Source organism: Eurypyga helias, unplaced genomic scaffold, assembly GCF_000690775.1.
Source record: "Eurypyga helias isolate BGI_N326 unplaced genomic scaffold, ASM69077v1 scaffold930, whole genome shotgun sequence".
NCBI lineage: Eukaryota > Metazoa > Chordata > Aves > Eurypygiformes > Eurypygidae > Eurypyga > Eurypyga helias.
This window is the reverse complement of record NW_010224851.1, coordinates 1-19,112: the sequence shown is the minus strand read 5'-3', so window position 1 is coordinate 19,112 and position 19,112 is coordinate 1. Positions and strand designations below refer to the sequence as shown.

General features: G+C 43.2%; 1 protein-coding gene across 1 annotated transcript in view; it reads left to right on the top strand.

Moving 5' to 3' along the window:
- Positions 1 to 16,476, top strand: part of LRRK2 (leucine-rich repeat kinase 2) — a gene marked incomplete at its 5' end in the record, with an annotated part of 42,739 nt that extends 26,263 nt beyond the window's left edge. The window contains 13 exon segments of the mRNA XM_010146900.1: positions 656 to 756; positions 930 to 1,120; positions 1,782 to 1,942; positions 2,724 to 2,894; positions 4,874 to 4,974; positions 5,808 to 6,002; positions 7,448 to 7,641; positions 7,934 to 8,006; positions 8,819 to 9,003; positions 10,373 to 10,525; positions 11,295 to 11,503; positions 14,425 to 14,499; positions 16,355 to 16,476. Coding sequence (XP_010145202.1) covers positions 656 to 756; positions 930 to 1,120; positions 1,782 to 1,942; positions 2,724 to 2,894; positions 4,874 to 4,974; positions 5,808 to 6,002; positions 7,448 to 7,641; positions 7,934 to 8,006; positions 8,819 to 9,003; positions 10,373 to 10,525; positions 11,295 to 11,503; positions 14,425 to 14,499; positions 16,355 to 16,476 — 1,931 coding nt within the window.
- Positions 16,477 to 19,112: the final 2,636 nt, after the last annotated feature.

Here is a 19,112-nt window from a genome sequence, read left to right as displayed (position 1 = left end):
TTACAGAGCTTATGTAAATGAATCTATTGAAGTCAGTTCTGCAACATATGGAAAACATCAGAGATTCTTTTCTGTGGAAACATATTTTTTAAAGTGTTCTGAATTTCAGGTTATTTAGTTTAGATTTTCCATTAACTTGTATGCTAGGACACTTTTCTATGTGTTTAGATTACTGATCATGAAGCTTAACAGAGTAGATGATCCACACATTTTAAAATTGCACCCTCTCAGCTTTTTTAAGGTTTTTTTTGAGAAATGGTTGGTATCCATATTTCAGCCTTCTGGTACCTGAAGAAGCCTACAAGGAAGCTGGAGGGGGACTTTTTACAAGGGCCTGTAGTGACAGGACAAGGGGTAACGGAAGATATCTAATCTTCCTGATTAGATATCAGGAAGAAATTCTTCCCTGAGAGGGTGGTGAAGCACTGTAACAGGTTGCCCAGAGAAGCTGTGGATGCCCCATCCCTGGAAGTGTTCAAGGACAGGCTGGATGAGGCTTTGAGCAACCTGGTCTAGTGGAAGGTGTCCCTGCCCATGGCAGGGGCGTTGGAACTGGATGATCTTTAAGGTCCCTTCCACCCCTAACCATTCTATGATTCTATGGTTCGATGATCTCTTTGGTTTTAATATTCTTTTCAATTTTATCTCTGAAAAGGTGATGGTGGGTTTGGATCTGTGTACCGTGCATCCTATGGTGGAGAAGATGTTGCAGTAAAGATTTTCAATAAACATACTTCCCTCAGGCTTCTAAGACAAGTAAGAAACATTGCCTTCTTTCTGTAGGGGTGCTTTTGGAATACTAACCCTAGTGAAGACTTTAAAAAGCTTAAGTAATACGCAAGACATCACTCCAAAACATTTCTGAGTTTACTTCAGGGCTACAGAGGTTATGCTATTTGCACTATTTAATCTGATTTTATGATTTACAGGAGCTCGCAGTGCTTTGTCACCTCCATCACCCCAGTTTAGTGTCTCTGCTGGCTGCTGCAATCCGTCCCCGGATGCTGGTGATGGAACTAGCCCTTAAAGGATCTCTCGATCGTTTGCTTCAACAAGACAATGCAAGTTTAACTAGAACACTTCAGCACAGGATAGCTCTACATGTAGCTGATGGCTTAAGGTAAATGTGACTTCTATGTTGCTGTAAAAACAGGATATGGCTGCAGGTAGGATGCAGATGAAAAACGCATCTTTTCTTATATCTCAGACAGAGTATTCCCTGGGTCAGACAAATGCTTCTCTCTGTATGATCGATTAGCTGATACATAACACAAGCTTTTGTTGCCTGTTTTTTCCTGCTAACGTGGCACTCATCTAAGTAGAGAAATAGCAAGAGCTCTAGATGGAATTTCTATCTGGCTGTTGATTTCGTACTGCAATGTCAAAGACATTAATTTAGTACATTTTTAAAGTTCTGAAAGTCCAGGAATGTCCTCAGGAGCTAGTGATGTGTGACTGTAAAACCACAAAACCTGCCAAGATCAGGAAGCAATGGAGCTTAAACTTCTAAGATTCAGTTTTCAAACTGCCAGTGACACTTCAGAAAAGACTTGGTACTAAAATACTGCAATGTTTATGAGCCAGTAAATATTATTTCAGAACAATTCTGAAGTCAGGATCCAGTAAGCCGGTGTCATGTCGGTGATGTCTGACGTTTTTTAACACAGTATTTAATATCTGAAAGCACAATTTACTGTTGTGGGAATAATGCATTCAGTGTGTGTGTATAGATGCATCCCTGAATTACGAATGCTTTCAATGAATACTTTTTTGATTAACAGGTACCTGCATTCAGCAATGATCATCTACCGTGATTTAAAGCCTCACAATGTGTTGCTCTTTACCCTGTATCCCAATTCAGCTGTTATTGCAAAAATAGCTGACTATGGCATTGCCCAATATTGTTGCCGAATGGGAATAAAAACCTCCGAAGGCACACCAGGTATAGAAAAATGCTTTGGTTTACAGTCCATTATGTTAAAAAAATAGCTAATATGTTTTTTACTTAGTCTGTAAGAAGTAACTCAAATCTATAGTCAAAATCACAATGTAGTCCTAATCGTGTTACAAGAGGTGATGCCAGGTTTACACCTCTTGGCATTCATGTTTTCATCCCTTTTGGAAGAAACTGTCAGTATACACTTTAGAATCAAGGGGTTATCTTTAAAAAGATAAATTAAATTACATGCATTAATTTTTTTTTATGTCTTGATTTAATATGGTTATTGTGATAATGAAGTTATACTGCTAAAATTATTTGCTCTTTAACTTTCAGTAATTTTTTTTAAAGGCAATAAGTACCTGCACTGTTCCATGACTTCAGAGATTACCACCCATTTTAAAGCACTGAACAATTCAGCAATTTCCAAAAGTGTCTTTAGGTCTTGGAAATTGTGCACGAGGGTGTGACTTCAAGTGTTAAATATTAGGCCTTCACTAAAGATGGCAAACTTGCCCAGCATTTTCAGTATTCATCATTAACTGAATTATTTTATGTGTAATGGGGCTGGAGCTCTGTAACTGACATACTGTCCCCTTCCTTTATACTGATTGCTGATATTTTGGTAGGTCTGTAACATGCAAACTATTGCCAGCCCAGAAATAGTTTGCCATTTTGGTTTACTTCCTCTGACATTTTCATCAATAAGTGTTTGCTCTTAAAAGGATAAAGATGGCTTCAGTTTGGTATGAATCATAACTAGTAATGAATGATTTATTTGCAGGATTTCGAGCACCGGAGGTTGCCAGAGGAAATGTTATTTACAATCAGCAAGCTGATGTTTATTCATTTGGCTTGCTGCTTTATGACATTTTAACAGGAGGAGGTAGAATAATGGAAGGCTTGAAGTTTCCAAATGAATTTGATGAATTAGCGATACAAGGAAAGTTACCAGGTATGCCTTGTTAAAGCTGTAACATGAAAGCAGACCACTTGTCCTGCCTCCTCCAAAAATAATACCTCTCATTTTATGTTATATCTGACAGTGATCAGAGGAGGAGACTAAATAATAGCAATGTTTAGAAACTTCTCCTAATTTTACATAGTCTTGAAATAGCAAGGAATAGGCCTCTATTCAACATCATGTTGGTTATCATTTCATTGCAATTTCAAGGGATCTAGCTGGTTCACTTTATAAAGAAATAGAGGTTTTGTATACTTGGGATCTTATCCAGACCTGGAGCCATAAAATGGATGTTGCTGAAGATAACTTCTAATACCATGCCTGGACTTGTCCCTTACATATTACTGTGATAATGCCTATCATGCACTTAGATAAAGACAAATTCCCTTCTGTTCTTTGATCGTGATATATTACGTTTAAAAAAGCCATTATTGAGAAGCTGCATTTCTTAAAACCTTTTAACAAAGCCCTTGAAATTGTATTTTTAACAAAATGCAGCTACCTTAAAAGGGCAGCTACCCCTAAACGTTTTACATAGAAATTGCATTTTAACTTGAGAAGAGTGTGAAGTCCTTGCCCAGCTATTTAACATTCTCCATATTCCATCTGCATTGCAATGCGTAGTTGTTGGCTGCTGGAAGGGAGATTAAACAGGCTGGACATTATGTAGTCAGCTGGACAATGTTACTCAGTATTAACAACTTCTGTCTAAAGAGCTGCTGAATTTTTATAGTACTACAAGCTAAATGTGTGGTGTCCTTATTTATTGCCCTGCAGTAGTGGATATACTCACGAAGCATCTTTAAGACTGAAAAGTCATGGAATCACAGAATGGTTTGGGTGGGAAGGGACCTTAAAGACCATCTAGTTCCAACCCCCCTGCCATGGGCAGGGACATCTTCCACTAGACCAGGTTGCTCAAAGCCTCATCCAGCCTGGCCTTGAACACTTCCAGGGATGGGGCATCCACAGCTTCTCTGGGCAACCTGTTCCAGTGCCTCATCACCCTCTCCAGGAAGAACTTCTTCCTCATATCTAATCTAAACCTCCTCACTTTCAATTTAAACCCGTTACCCCTTGTCCTGTCACTACAGGCCCTTATAAAAAGTCCCCCCCAGCTTCCTTGTAGCCCCTTCAGGTACTGGAAGGCTGCAATGAGTTCCCCCCGGAGCCTTCTCTGCTCCAGGCGGACCAAGCCCAACTCTCTCAGCCTGTCCCCACAGGAGAGGTGCTCCAGCATTCATATATTTTCAGCAAAAATGGCCTGGCTGAGCTCTCAAGTAAACAGTGCCTATCATTTGCTGAACAGGGCATTTATCATTAATGTTACCTCTGTCTAATGTAGGACTGGGATATCTGCTGTGGATTACAATGAACTAAAAGGAAAAGCACTACAGCACCATTATTCATGAGTGATTTGTTCTTAGAGAGGTCAGCACCTGTAGTCGTAAGATACGTAATCAAAGCACTGAGTGAGAATTTAAACTTTCAGGTCTCATAAATACTATATGGAGTTCTTTATCTAAATCCCCATACACTTTATTGGAAGTTCATGTGTACTCTACCCAAAACACAGAAGAATAGATGTGGAGAAAAATGTTAACAGGGCTGACAAGACTACAGACTGAAATGACGTGCCCTTGAATAGTCAGCATTAATCAAAACAAAATTCTCACGTATCTGGCATTCAGGCCTAGGTGTAGGGACATTAAAAAAAGTTAAAGCAAAATGCATTGGCTCTAACTGCTTTTAATGAAAAGGACTCTAGCTGTAGCATTTCATGCTCTAGCATTTAATGGCAGGTGAGGAATTCCAAGCTGTTCATGCTGACATTTTACCTAAGAGGAGGGTATTACTGAGAGCAGCTCTGTAAGAAGTTAGATGAATTCTTAAGAAGAAAGTTATTCAGAACTCTCATTTCTGAACTATGGTGAAGGCTGGTTAAGAAGTTACCTTATTTTATATTTTAGATCCTGTCAAAGAATATGGATGTGCCCCCTGGCCTAAAGTTGAAAATTTAATTAAAAAGTGTTTGAAGGAAAACCCTCAGGAACGACCGACATCTTCCCAGGTATCCCTTAGTGTACTTATTTGTATTTTTGTGATAGATGACACCATGAAGTTGTTGTGCTTTCTAAAAAGGAATGGGACATTGAAGTTAGTAAAGAGGCACAGGGCTTTTTCTGTTCTTTTGTGGGACTGAAACAGCCATGGAATATTGCCTCCTTTTGCCATCCAGGATAGACTGTTCACTGAAATCTACCAACCATTTCTTCCAGCCTACTGTTTTTCCCTGTGTTGCTGTATAGTGAGTGTAGCGAAACAGGATCTGTATTACTTCATGGTCTTTCCTAGAGCTGTGCAAAAAAAGGACTGTTACATAGCATCAGGGTGGTCAGCCTACACTGTTCCATGCTTGTGGGAGCAGGAAGAGCAGCGTGGATCTGAAACCTACTGTCTGTTACTACACACCACATTGCGCTTTGAAATGGGTGATATTTTCAAACATGGCCTTAATGTCATTGACTTCCTGGAATTTTAACGGAAAAAGTAAGAGTCAACGTGAAGATGTACAGATGTACAAATTCTGCTCATCAATAGTGGGAATACAATGGAGCAGACCTGCTAAGACATTATAAACATGGCCTTAATGTCATTGACTTCCTGGAATTTTAACGGAAAAAGTAAGAGTCAACGTGAAGATGTACAGATGTACAAATTCTGCTCATCAATAGTGGGAATACAGTTCTGCTCTGTACAATTCTGCTCAATCAATAGTGGGAGCAGACCTGCTGAGACATTATGTCCGTTTTCCATAAAACATTGTTATCCTTTGCTTGTTATTTATTTAACACTCCACAAACTATCGTTTTTACCATGTGCCTGCTGTGGCTTGCTTTGTAGGTTTATGAGATCCTGAATTCTGCTGAGCTTATCTGTTTGATGAGGTATGTTTCGATACCCAGCACGTCCACGGCAGAGTGCATGGTAGCTGCCAATCAAAGCTGCAAGAAGGCAGGCGTCTGGATAGGCAATGGGAACACAGAAAAAGCACAGCTTTCCTTTATTAATTTAAATACCGATGGGCATACTTGTGAGGTACGTGGGAAAGTTGCCATTTATCCTAATTTTTTGGCACCCAGATGTATTTCAGGAGAATTAATTGCATTTTAACAGTAGGTTATTCCTTCTGGAAAGCTAAGCTTTGAGAGAACCAAGTTTGCTCCTTAGTGAGTCATCACAGCATCCGTGAGCTGAATCAGAAATGCAGTCAGTTTTTCCTCTCTTCCTGCCATCCAGCCTGAACTTTCTCATAATAATGTCTTTCCCTTACTGGGTTCCTTTCTTCCCCTCACATGGAAGCTATTTCTAGCATGGAGGCTAGAACAAGAAGTAACAGTTATACAATGCTTCACCACAAAACTGGTGAAGGGTCTGGAGAATATGTCTTATGAGGAGCGACTGAGGGAACTGGGCTTGTTTAGCCTTGAGAAGAGGAGGCTGAGAGGAGACCTGATCACTGCCTACAACTACCTGAAAGGAGGTTGTGGAGAAGTGGGTGTTGGTCTCTTCTCCCTAATGACAGATGATCGGACGAGGGGGAATGGACTCAAGCTGCGCCAGGGGAGGTTTAGATTGGATGTAAGGAAGAAGTTCTTCACCGAAAGGGTTATCACGCACTGGAACAGGCTGCCCAGGGAGGTGGTGGAGTCACCATCCCTGGATGTGTTTAAGAGACGGGTGGATGAGGTGCTGAGAGATACGGTTTAGTGGTGGACAGATACGGTTGGACTGGATGATCTCTAAGGTCTTTTCCAACCTAGTGATTCTATGATTCTATGATCTCTCTTCCTCCCCTAACATTCTAGCTAGTTTCTTAACAATTCCCCTCTTCCTGTGGATGCCACCTTCTTGTGACACTTTGGGTGATACCCTCCAGCCCTTTTCGTTTGCTTTTTGTACATCTCAGTCCTGTGCCATCAGAAAAGGAAAAACGTTTTACCCAGGCTTGATGTCCTGTGATGAACATGTGTGCCAGAACCGAGTGTGATTCATCATCAGAGTTGTTGAAGTTATCTTTCCATCTGCTGTCTGTTGACCACGATACATTTGAATTGGTAGCTTTGGTATAAATTATATGGCTTGATTTTCTAAAACTAAAATAAGCAGAAATACTAGGCCGGCACTTTCATTGTTAGCAATTAAACTGAGCGTATATTGCAGTGTAGTTCGATTTGCTTAATTCGCTGGTGGCTTTGAGACCTTCATTAGAATAGAGAGACAATATTTTTTACAGCATTCAGCTCAGAGATTTCCCTGTGTCCTGTTTGAGGGGTCCTTCCCAGCCCTATGAAGATCAATGGTACAGTTGAAGACATATTCTGCTACTAGGGAATTAGATTTCTTAATGGGGCGGTTAGGCCAGGGTCTAGGGTCTGTCCAGGGTCCAAGAGGATTGTACTTTATTTTTATTACCAGCAATTAACTAGCATTTACCCTTACTGAAATCATAACCAGATGCTTTTCTTTTTTTTCTGACTCAGGATATCGCAGATAGTAAAATTTTAAGTTTGGCCTTAGTGACTCTTCCTCCTGAGAAAGAAAACTGGATTGTAGCAGGAACCCAGTCTGGTTCTCTGTGGGCACTTAACACGGAAGATGAAACAAGAAGGCATCGTTTGCAGAAAATGTCAGATTCCATCACTTGTTTATACTGTAATTCCCTTTCAAAACAAAGGTATAAATGAATTTTTAATATTTTGGGTTACACTTTGAAAGTAGAACTAAACAGAGATGTGCAGAAGATGACATCTGTACACTCATTCAGTTTTTTTCAGGCAACTGCTTATTTTGCCTGTAATTCCACTTAATTGTGCAGCCGGTGTGGCTGGAGACTACATTCCTGACCACAGGTGGTTGTATTTGCTTTTAGTGTTCAGTGAAACTCTTGACATACCAGAAGCTACTCACTGAAATTTTTCAAACCTGTTTCAGGTGTTCCTAGAATTCATTCTCTTACTTTGTTTCAGCAAACAGAAGAATTTCTTCTTGGTAGGCACAGCTGATGGCAGACTGGCAGTTTTTGAAGACAGAGCAGTAAAGGTAGACTTGTTCTTTGCTGTCTGTTCTACAAAATAATATCAGTAATATGTAAACCAACTACCAATAGTAGCTTTATTTCATGCAGCTTAATTTTTAACTGCTTCTCTGAAACTAAAAATAATTTTCTACTGCAGCCTTAGAGGGACTGCACATGTTTCACAATATCTGTTTTAACCAATATGGTTAAGAGGGGGAAATTATTTCTCATTGTAGGACTTTGAAAGGCCTGGCAAACTGGCTAGACAGTGACATTAATAATTGTTATTAAGAATATTGTAAGCGTTTTAATCTTTACTTATTGCTGTTAGAGCTCCTTTTTTTTTTGTTCATGCTAAATTTTTGTAAAATAGATATCTTCAAGAAGACAGTATTGTTTAGATTTTCTGTAGGTCAGAGGTCTGCTCACAGGGCAGACAGAGATGTTGGGAGCTGTTCGTATCAGCTGGTTCCTGAGGGTTAGCTCCTGAGCAAATGCAATTTAGAGCAGCTACGGATTTGCAATGTATTGCAGAACTAGAATATGGTCCAGTGTGGGATGGCTCCAAGGTATGGATGTGACTTTCCATCCACTTCTTGAACTGTGCCAGGGGTTGCAGAAAGTGTCAGTCCCACTCACACGGGCTCTTTTCTATGGGACACCTATGATGAGACTACTGTGCTTTTCAGTCTCTAACATTCTGGTGAGATACCACAATGGCTCAGCAAACCTGGCGGTGTAAATCTGATTCAGCAGGCCATGTGGCCTTGTTTTAATGGTTTCTGAGTGTCTGTACATGCCTTGTTTCTCATGGAAAGTGTGTCTTTTCTTGCAGTGTAAGGGTGCTACACCTTTGAAGATACTAATCATAGGAAATGTTAGCACACCGCTGATGTGCTTAAACGAATCCTCATGCTTATCTGAAAAAAATATAATCTGGGGAGGCTGTGGAACAAAGATCATTGCCTTAACTAGTGATTTCTCTGTTCAAAAGCTCATTGAAACAAAGACAAGTCAGCTGTAAGTTTTTGGTTTTTAATAAATTATGTTATTTGGCTGTTGTCTGCATTGAAGTTTTCTGGCAGTACTTTGATGTAATGTCTTGTTCTTTGAGTTCTCTTGTTCCCGTTCTTTTCCTTCCATAATATAGATGGAACACAATGTGCAATAAAATAAGATCAGTAAGTAGTATTTAAAGTATTTACTGCTGATTTTAAATGTCCTATGCATTTTTACTATATAAAGGATTTATGAGGTCAGTATTTATTCAGAAAATGTATAAATGCAACTGATCAGTTTTTCTCCCTCAACTACATTTGGCCAGGCCCTGTTTACGTTATTTAGAACTGTACACACGTACTTTGCATGGTATTTGCATGTGTCTGTCAGTATGGTATGTGTGTGTGTCTTTGCCCTCTAGAGTTAAATCATATATGATTGCTGACTTCCCATTATTTAGAATCTAGACATTTTTATAGTGTTTGATATAATCTCACATGGACAAATCCTGCTCTGAAACTAAGGGGAATTTTTCCTGAGCAGGGAAAGCAGTGTTGGATTTTATGCTTGTAGAGATCATTACTCTGGGAAATTAATTTGCTTTGGAAAATAAGGTGTTAATATAAAGCAAGAAACTAAAGCTTCAGTAAAATACAGTTCAATGGCAAGAGGCAAAATACATCACGGGAATAGTCAGAGCTTTGTGGAGGTAAAACTTACATGGTTTTGAAAATAAAGTTGCCTAAAAAAAGTAACACTGGGGAAAGTAGCAGTGTTCCCGAGTGTCTGCTGTCAGGGACCTGTGATTTTGAGCTGTTCCTCAAGATGACTTGAAGAGTCAGTGAAAGAAGCTAATGCTGTTAAATCACAGAGCCAGTAATTAGACACATGCAGGAACAGATCTGGTATGAGAGGCAAATTCTTCTGTCGAGGAAAATAGTGAAAAAGGCGCTCAGCTGACATGAAACGAGCAGAGAGGTGAACTGAATCTCACTGCTGCTTTGTACACAGTCATCTTCGTGTTGAGTGACCCTCTATGGTCTGGTGGGCCCTGTGGGAATGACCGAGTGTTGTCAGGAGAAAGGTGGACTTTGCCCTGCTGTGATGTGAACATATGTGATTTGAGCAGGCAGATGGGAAAGATTTATTAATAGGTTTTGGGCATTAATGTGCCTCTAGGGATGTCATCAGCATAACTCCATTACTGTGAGCGCGTAGGTCGAACCGTAGGAAGATTTCTAGCAGACCCTTTCAGTTGTATCCTAGCCCATTTTGGATTTAAGGCTGAATGATTCTGTAAGAGTTAGAGGGAAGCTTAACCCCCATGCATAGTAGTGAAGTTTTTCTGCCAGGTATCTTCTGTGTATCTAACTGGAGTTCTTTTTTCTAGGTTCTGTCACAATGCTTACAGTGATGCAAACATTATTTCAATAGCAATAGACAAATCCATCTACTTGGCAAAGAAAAGCAGCCATTTTGTGGAAATCTGGGACAAGAAGACAGAAAAACTTTCTGAACTGATCGACTGTGCACATTTCCTTAGGTAAGTTTTATTTCAGATTGATGGCCTGCTGCACAGAAAGCTGAATATCAGATTGCCTTCTCTAGCACAGTACCTTAACCTGCTGGAGGTAAGGGATTTGCTCACTTCTTTGGGCAAATGTGGAATTCCTTTCCTCTCTTTTGGCCTAGAAATTCAGAATATCCCGTACAGAATCTCATTGTTTAAAAGACCCTTATTATATTTCACAACTTGTCTGTGATTTCAAGAAGGTCCATTTAATTCTGCTCAAGAAAGAAGAAAGCCTTTCGCTGTCCTTCAGGTACTAATGCTTTTGCATACAGTTACTTCCTGCATCCCCTGAAGAAGAATGTTTTCTCTCTCCAGTGCACAGATGCAGCAGGAGATCAGGGGTTTATTAACAATGACAGTGATTTTCATCAGCATTTACACTGTTCCTCTCCCATAATGTGCCATGCCCGTTTCATTTTCACGGTGAGGTTAGGAGCAGCTCTAGGTGTGCTACTCCCACTCTGTAAGTGGGAGTAGCACACTTCTCCTGCAGACTGGCAGAGAAAAGGGAAGCGTACCTGCTTCCTGTTTAAAGTTTTTTTGAATCAGGCCAGCTGAGTTTCAGAAGTCCAGCAGTTTTCAGCCCAGTTTGTTTCAAGTCGGTCAGTAATTAGCAGGAGATTTGTGCAGCTTCTCTTAATGAATGATTGGTCAAAAGCCTGGTATTGAGGGAGTAATATTAGCAGTTGTGGAATAGTTTACCACCAAATTTTAAGACAAATTGTCTCCATACTTGTAGGGACAAAGTGGAAAAACTAAATAAGGAATCCAAACATAAACTGGCTTATTCTGGAAGAGTGAAGACAATTTGCCTGCAGAAAAACACTGCACTGTGGATAGGGACAGGAGGAGGACATATCTTGCTGCTCGATTTATCAACACGTCGTCCTGTACGCGTTATAGACAACTTCTGTGATTCTGTTAGAGTCATGATAACGGTTCAGCTGGGTAAGTAAAACCATCAAATGGTGAGCACTTTGAAATCGGTGCCAAGCTTAGCATTACTGTCTCCTGTTTGGCATGGTGTTCCAGGAACAGATTAGCATTTTCTGTGTTTCGTTCATTAATTCTCTTCCACTGCTGTCATCTTCAGTCAGTGTCAGACGCTCCGGTGTTGGCTGAATACCAACAGGCTGTCGTACCTGCGCCCACGTGCAACAACAGCTCCTCCCGGCTTCTCGCTGATGGGCACGTGAACCCGGCCCGCTTCGCTGCCTCCTCGTGCCATGCTCTCGCACAGCTCTCGGTCTTCGTCCTGACCTGTGTCTGCCCGTGTTCTGTCTCCATCACAACTTTTACGCTTCTGGATTCCTCCTCTGTGGGGCTTGTTAGGTTTTAATAATTTTTCCTTCGTTACGTATTGCCCAGTTTTCTTCTCCCATCCTTATTCAGGAGTGATTTTTTTAGGTTTGGCTCACAGGCAGATCACAGCAACCTGGAAAAGCGCTACACGCGTGGCCTCAGGGCGCAGACTTGTTCGTACGTGCTGTTCCGTCGCCTGGGACAGCTGTTTGGAGCTGCTGTAGGCGGACAGGTGTCGTGGGTTTGCAGTGGTTATGGCAAACAGCCAGCAGTCCGTAGTGGAGTATGGGGCACTTGCTGGCTGTTGTAACTTCCTCCACCTCTACACTTCCCTGCATCTCCCCCAAAAGTAACAGAGGCCATCGCAACTCAAGAGTTCGTTGTACTGCAGTGTAGGTTCAAAACACACATTACTTCAACAGTACTCTGTGAATTCCCATGGCCTTCCACTCTGTTTTGAAAACCACTGGAGTGCCCTTGTCAGTGTGGTTTGAAGTGTGTTTGCTGCCAAAAGAAGTCTGAAGCTGTTGTCATGGACTCAGAAACACACTGTAATCCTGCAAGCAGACTTCAGAGTTGCAGGCTGTGGATGTTTCCTCACAGAATCATAGAATGGTTTGGGTGGGAAGGGACCTTAAAGACCATCTAGTTCCAACCCCCCTGCCATGGGCAGGGACACCTTGCACTAGACCAGGTTGCTCAAAGCCTCATCCAGCCTGGCCTTGAACACTTCCAGGGATGGGGCATCCACAGCTTCTCTGGGCAACCTGTTCCAGTGCCTCACCATTACCATCAGGAATTTAATTTGAGGGCTGTTTTTTCCTTTCTGGCAACAAGTATCCACAGAGTACAGCCCCCTCATAATGCTGACAGTGTGGTACCAGTGGAAAAACCTCCATCTTCCTCCGATTTGCCTTGGCCTGAGACGGCAAGTCTGTAGAGTCTGTTCATCCCACAGCTGTCGAGAGTGCTGGCTACAGAGTCCAGAGTGACTAGCACAGCCTTTCAGTCCTTCTAGTCCTGGGAGCTATGAGATTAGTACTATAAAGGGACATTTTATTTTCAGCATTTTGTAAAGAATAGTTACTATGAAACCAAAATTTCTGCCTCACTTAGTAATGTCATTGCTAGGGAAAGCATACTGTATAGCATAATAGAGTGTGATTTAAAAAGCTGTGAGCCTCATAGTCTTTGTTTCTGGTCACCTCAACATTTTGAATGTAAATTTCATGCACAGAAAAGTGAACGCTTCAGGAGAAAGAGTTTAGCTGCTCTTAACCCAATCTCAAGAATGGCAACCTGCAGTTTGATGTGTGCTTTTTTCTTTTGATCATTTTTTTCCCAGCAATTATTTATAAGGGTTGGGGGTTTTTTTCCAAATTCAGAGACTTTGTTTTTACTGGGATTTTCAGAGAATCAGTGAAAATGGCACTGAGGCTGCTGAACAATTCTTCAATGGCAACACATTGCTTATGTGAAATGAGAGAAGATAGAAGGAAATATTCTTGTATTAAATAGTTTCATTGAAGATTAAAATATATAATGTCAATCAGATGTAAATATTTCAGGGAAAAGAGATTGCCAGAATTTGAGACATCATTTTTATCTGTAGTTCATCTGTGAATATGGAAATCGTTCCAAGATTGTGGCTTTCACAGTGAGCCATGCTCCAGCCTATTTACACCCCAGAAATTGACCCCCTCCTCGTCTTTTCCCTGGGGGAGTGTGTAGGACCTCATGCATGGAGAGGTGTGGGGCACAGTGCTGCTCCCGGGGTGTCTGCACAGGGAGGGCTGTTCCTTCCCTGGCCCGATCCGTGGCACAGGTAGACAGGCTGGGTCCTGTGTTCTTCTACTAGCGTACAGCCAGGGCTCACCGCCAGCATGGTGCCAGCAGGACAGGGAGCTGCTGTGGCAGGAGAACACCAACAGCTTCCATCTGTCCTCCAAGACATCTATAAACACGTCTTGTTGGGAATAAGCGTGAGGTTGATATTGAAACACGGGCACATCCCACTTAGCCCTCTGCAATCCAACCACTCCTGTCTTCCTAGTCTTTTTTTTGCGTTGTTCACTAGCCCCTTCCTATAAGCCATCCCCTGTTCCTACGTCCCTGCTAACACTCCTTTCCTAGCTACATGCCATCGTTAATTCACTTTTAATGAGTTGGATCATATGTGGTCATTTTGGTTTTTCATAACCAAACTGATGGCCGGCACCTTCTCTTTCTGCTCTGCACTGGGGACTTCATGTGCAGCCGGTCCCTTCGCTGTGGCATCTGCTACCTCTGCCTGTGGCATAGACTAGGGTGCTTTGTTCTTGGCCGTGTTCAGTGGCTGGTCAGCGCTTCCGCCTCGCACCCTGATAAACCCCGACATCACGCGGAGACGTGAACTAGGCTGGTTTCACGTCTGGGTTTTTCATGGTTAAGTGTCTCGAATAAAGGGTCCAGTTGACTGCACTCTGCTTTCTGTCCTCTCAGTGGCATGGTGTCCTCTACTCTTTCTGTCCTTCAACTACACAGTTCCCATTAAAATTAAAATTTGACATCTTATTTCTTTGAAAAAGGGAGCCTCAAGAACGCAGTCCTGGTTTTGGGGTATTGCTATAAAAGTGACACCGAAGACAACAAATACCACAAAGGTACCTGAACTGTGTTTCCTTAGTTTGTGTTATTAGTGGAGCAGACACTACTGCGCTTGACTACCTGCCGGGAGAGGATGATCACCGTTTGGTACAATGTTACTGAAACGTCATTGTTGGGTTTTGTTGTCTTTTGCGTTTCTGGGCTCCATACCAACTAACAGTAACTGCCACAAAGGGATCACAGGAGGCCACTATTTGAAGTGTATCGTCTGCTGGAAAACTGTATTTGGAGGGTAAATGTCATTGTCTAATTGGAGAATGTCTTGAATGGAATTCCAGAGGGATCTCTCCTAGGCCAGGAATCCTCAGTGTTTTCAGGAGTGATGTGAAGGAATAATGTGCTTTCCAGATTCGCAGACAAATTGGGCTAAAACAAAGCCACAAGCACACGGGAGGGCAGGATTAGAATTCAGAATGACCCTGACGAATGGTCTGGAAGGAAATAGGATAGAGTTCAGTGAGGACAAATGCAAGAAGACCTTTGGCTTAATTAGGAATGCTCCACTGTACCAACATGAGGAAACGATCAGCTTGAACAGCAGCGCCGCAGAAGGGCGGGCTGCACGTGATCGCCGGCTGAACAGGGGTCAACCCTGCCACGTGGCTGCAGAAGGGGCAAAGACCAGCCGAGAAGGGGGGTCTGTAAGACAGGAGCTAATTCTTACACTCCGCTGAGAGCTGATACGGCCTCTCCTGGAGGACCGTATCCATCTGGGACATGGCTGAACCATCTGGACTATTAGTTCAGAGGAGGGAAATGCAACCCGTGAGGAAATGCTGCAGGAGCTGAAGTTGGTTCTTACAAAGCTTAGAGAGGACAGGATAACAGGCTTCAAATAGGTAAATAAAGAGGAAGGGAATAAAAACTTCTGCATATTCCCTGTGGGGAGGATAAGGACTAACCAGTCTCTACTACAGCAAGGGAGATTTGGGTCAGACATCAGGAAAAGCTCCCTGACAATTAGGATGGCAAAGTGCTGCAACATGAAGATGGAAAATCTCCATCTTTGGGTTTTTTCTAAGAACAGTTACAGCTGATACTCCGACCAATGCCCTTCCTCACCTTTATCTCATTCCAGTTTCTGTGACTCCTACAAACGTGGCAATGCCAGAATGGAGTTAAGGGTGGCAAGTGTAGGTGAGCTGACTGTGCGGAGTAAAGTCAGAATCAAACTTAGAGCAGTGGGGTTTATATTCTGATACTCCCTGATGATTACCAGAAGGGCACCTATTGCCTTTTAGCCTCTTTAATTAATAGCACACTTAAATACAGTATAGAGAGAGGAATCAGACTCCCAGAAACCTCAGTTTCCTTAGTTTGTGAGCTCCTGCTCCTGCAAGTGTTCTCCATTATCCTTATTCCACTAAAACCAATGTGAATCCTCCGTGGAGAGTTGTTTGCATGAAGTGAGATTGAAGAAGTGACCTTTTTCCAGTGTTCTCACAACCTTATGAAATCAGTTTTCGGTTTTAGTTTACAGTGAATGGGTTTTGAGTCTTGTAAGCGTTGAGGGTATAGCTGCTCAGGCACCTCAGTACTAGCTGTAGCTCAGGTCAGTATCCTACGGCCCAGGGGCACCAGAAATGGTTTTTCAAGGGCTTTGAGATGGTGCATTCTAGGTCTAGGAACTGGAATCCAAATCATTGCACAAGTACAAACAGCTTGTAACCCACAAGTGCATTACCTCACGCAGGAAGTGTCATATAACTTGTCTGCCAGGGCCTAAGCATCATGTTAATTGAGGCAATTTATGATTAACTAAAAAAAAAGCAGATGAGCAAAACCACTTCTGATTACGCAATAATTCTTCTGTTGCAGTTTTCAATTTTTTTTGTTAATTTTGTTTTCCAGAATTACAATCCTGCGTGTCGGTGTGGGACATGAACCTGCCCCACGAAGTGCAGAACCTGAAAAAACATATAGAAATGAGACAGGAATTAGCAGAAAAAATGAAGAGCTTTTCTCTGGACTAAAAAGTCACCCTGCGAGTGCCACTCTTTTGTCTTGTCTCCCATTTGAACGTACCATGCAACATTCACAACTCCCAGTTGCTGGGTTTCTAACCACAAAACAGGAGTAAAATTGCCATGAGAGAAGCCGTTAGTATCCGTGCGATACCGAGAAAAAAAGGACTAGTTCCTTGCAGTATTTGAAAGGACAAAACTATTGAGAATTTCTGAATCTAAAGCGTAACCAGGCATCTGTTCCCTCGTGACGCTCTGCTCTTGGCAACTGTGGCTCGACCTCAGCGTAACATCGTCCACCCGGTTTTTGATCCCGGGAAAAAGCCAGGAGGCTGTGAATGCTTCCTGTTGACTTCACGATCTCTGCTGAGTTGACTCTGTAGTAAGAAGCCAAGCATAAGCCGCTCTGTGCCTCCTGCAGTTTGCACTGGGAGTTGGCTCTGATGATTCACGGCGTCGTGCTAGGTCGGAGCTGTGACCCTGGAGAAAGGAAACACTGCATTTGGCTTAATAGCACTGTTTAAGGGAACATTTAATGACTGCCTTACTCCTTGAGAACAACAGGCAGAACAGCCCTTGCTTCTTCCAGGAATAATTGACTTTTTTTTTTGTTATGATCAGAAGAAAAAAAAAAACCCAAACAGTTGTGCCACAATAACAAAACGTTGCTCAGAATCCAGAATTTAAGTGCAACGACGGGCTCCTGCAAGCTGGCGTCCCCTTGCAGTGCTGCGGCCCGCCTTGGTCTAGGAGGCGAAGTCGCATCGTTATGAGCGTTACCGTTCGTGTACGTCCGCAGCCCGCTTGGAAAGGCCGGGGGAGAACACAGGGTGAACGCTCCGCTCTCCGTCCTGCCCACGGCTTGTGAAGTTTCCCCTTGTGTCCCCTAATTTGGATCGTTAGGCCGGGGATAAACAGGGGAACCTTGAGGAACGTTAAGAACTGGCTGCCACTTGCGTGTAACCACCAGATGCTGTTGCCACAGACCTTCGTCCAAAGATGCCTTTTACTGCTCTGGGGCTGTAACCCCAGCTGCTGCCCACGGCCTGCCCGCGCCCGCTCTAGGTGCGTGCCGGCCTTCCTCCTGTCCACCAGAAGCCACACGCACCGCTCCTCTTCTGACTCCAAAACTACGGGGCTGCTCCTGCAATCTCAAGGAGCAGAGTATCCAGACCCATTCTTATTTCTATGGAGCTGAACAAGGTTAAGCAACCAGAAAGTTCTTGGTTCCATTTTGACAGTTTGGGACAAATCATGTATTAGGACAACAAGTATTTATTGTGTCCAACTGGGTCATTGTTCTGTTTTCTGCCATGTGGGGAGCATGTACTCAGGATTCCCTTCAGATACTCACCCCAGTTTTTATGTGTCCCTGCCCGTGGCAGGGGGGTTGGAACTGGATGATCTTTAAGGTCCCTCCCAACCCAAACCATTCTGTGATTCTATAATTCTTATACTCTGCATACTGAGAATAATTTGCTATTTATATGGGATTTTATAACTCAGAAAATATCTATTACCTTATAATGAATACTTTTTAAAATACCCCAGAATGTATGTATTGTGATTATGTTTATTTATAAATCCTTTTGACATGTAAGCCTGAAGCCTGTTTATTAAAACTGTGCTTTGGTAATTAGGCCCTCTGCTTTCTCACCGCTGAAGTTCCAAGCAGCAGCAGGTTTCTGGAGCTTAATCCTTACGTCAGGACGACGCAAGATCCCAGTTGTGTGGGTTGTGTTGACACAGCTGCATTCCCACATGTTCTCTGTCTCACAGTGCCTGTCTTCAGCCCCTTTCCTTTCCCTCGTCTGTCTTCCACTTAGTGCTCCTTGTGGCCTTTCCCAGGGGCGGGAGGGCACCCGTAGGCAGTACTGTCCTTGCAGTCGTCACCTCTCCCAACATCACGAGACACCCACAGGTTGACAAAACCACTGATTTTTTACAACTGGCCTAATGTGGTTCTGCTAAAACCAAAATGAAAGGAAAAGCAAGTTAAGGCTTTTTCCTTTTTCCTTTTGTTTTGTGTTGCTCTGATTTTCCTGCTGCCGGAGAAGGCGGCGGGCACATCCTGCCAGGTCTGTCCAGCCCTGCCGTCAGGCCCTGCAAAGGCTGTTGCTAATTAGCGAGAGAGACTTAACAATCAGTGTTCCGTCTCCGGCGCATCTAATTAGTTACCTCACTTCCACCGCATCCCGTTAGTGTCAGCAACCTGAAAGGTTAAAGTGGGCAGAAAAGGAGAAAGAACTTAAAAATCTTATTCTGTGGCGGTTCTGGAGTTCTGCCTTTTCTGCAGTTTCTGCTGCTGCCGGGTGTTTCCCTGGCACTGGCTCCGGTGGGCACGGCTGTGCCTGGGAGAGGGGCAGGGCTGCCTGGTGCTGGGGTGACCCTGCTCCCTTCCAGCGTGGAAACCGGGCTGCAGGCGGAGAGGGCCGGGGGAAGGAGAAACAGAAGGAAGAGAAAGAAAACCGGGCGGTGTGACAGTGCCCATCGACGGGGTCTGCTGCCCACCCAGCCCAGCGCCCCCCCTGGCTGCCCAGGTACCCGGTTTGGGTGCCGCCACCGAGGCCCCGCAGATCCCAGCCCTGCAGGACTGGCCCACGGCGGTTCCTTCGGGAAGACAGCCAGGCGGGCGAGCTGGCAGG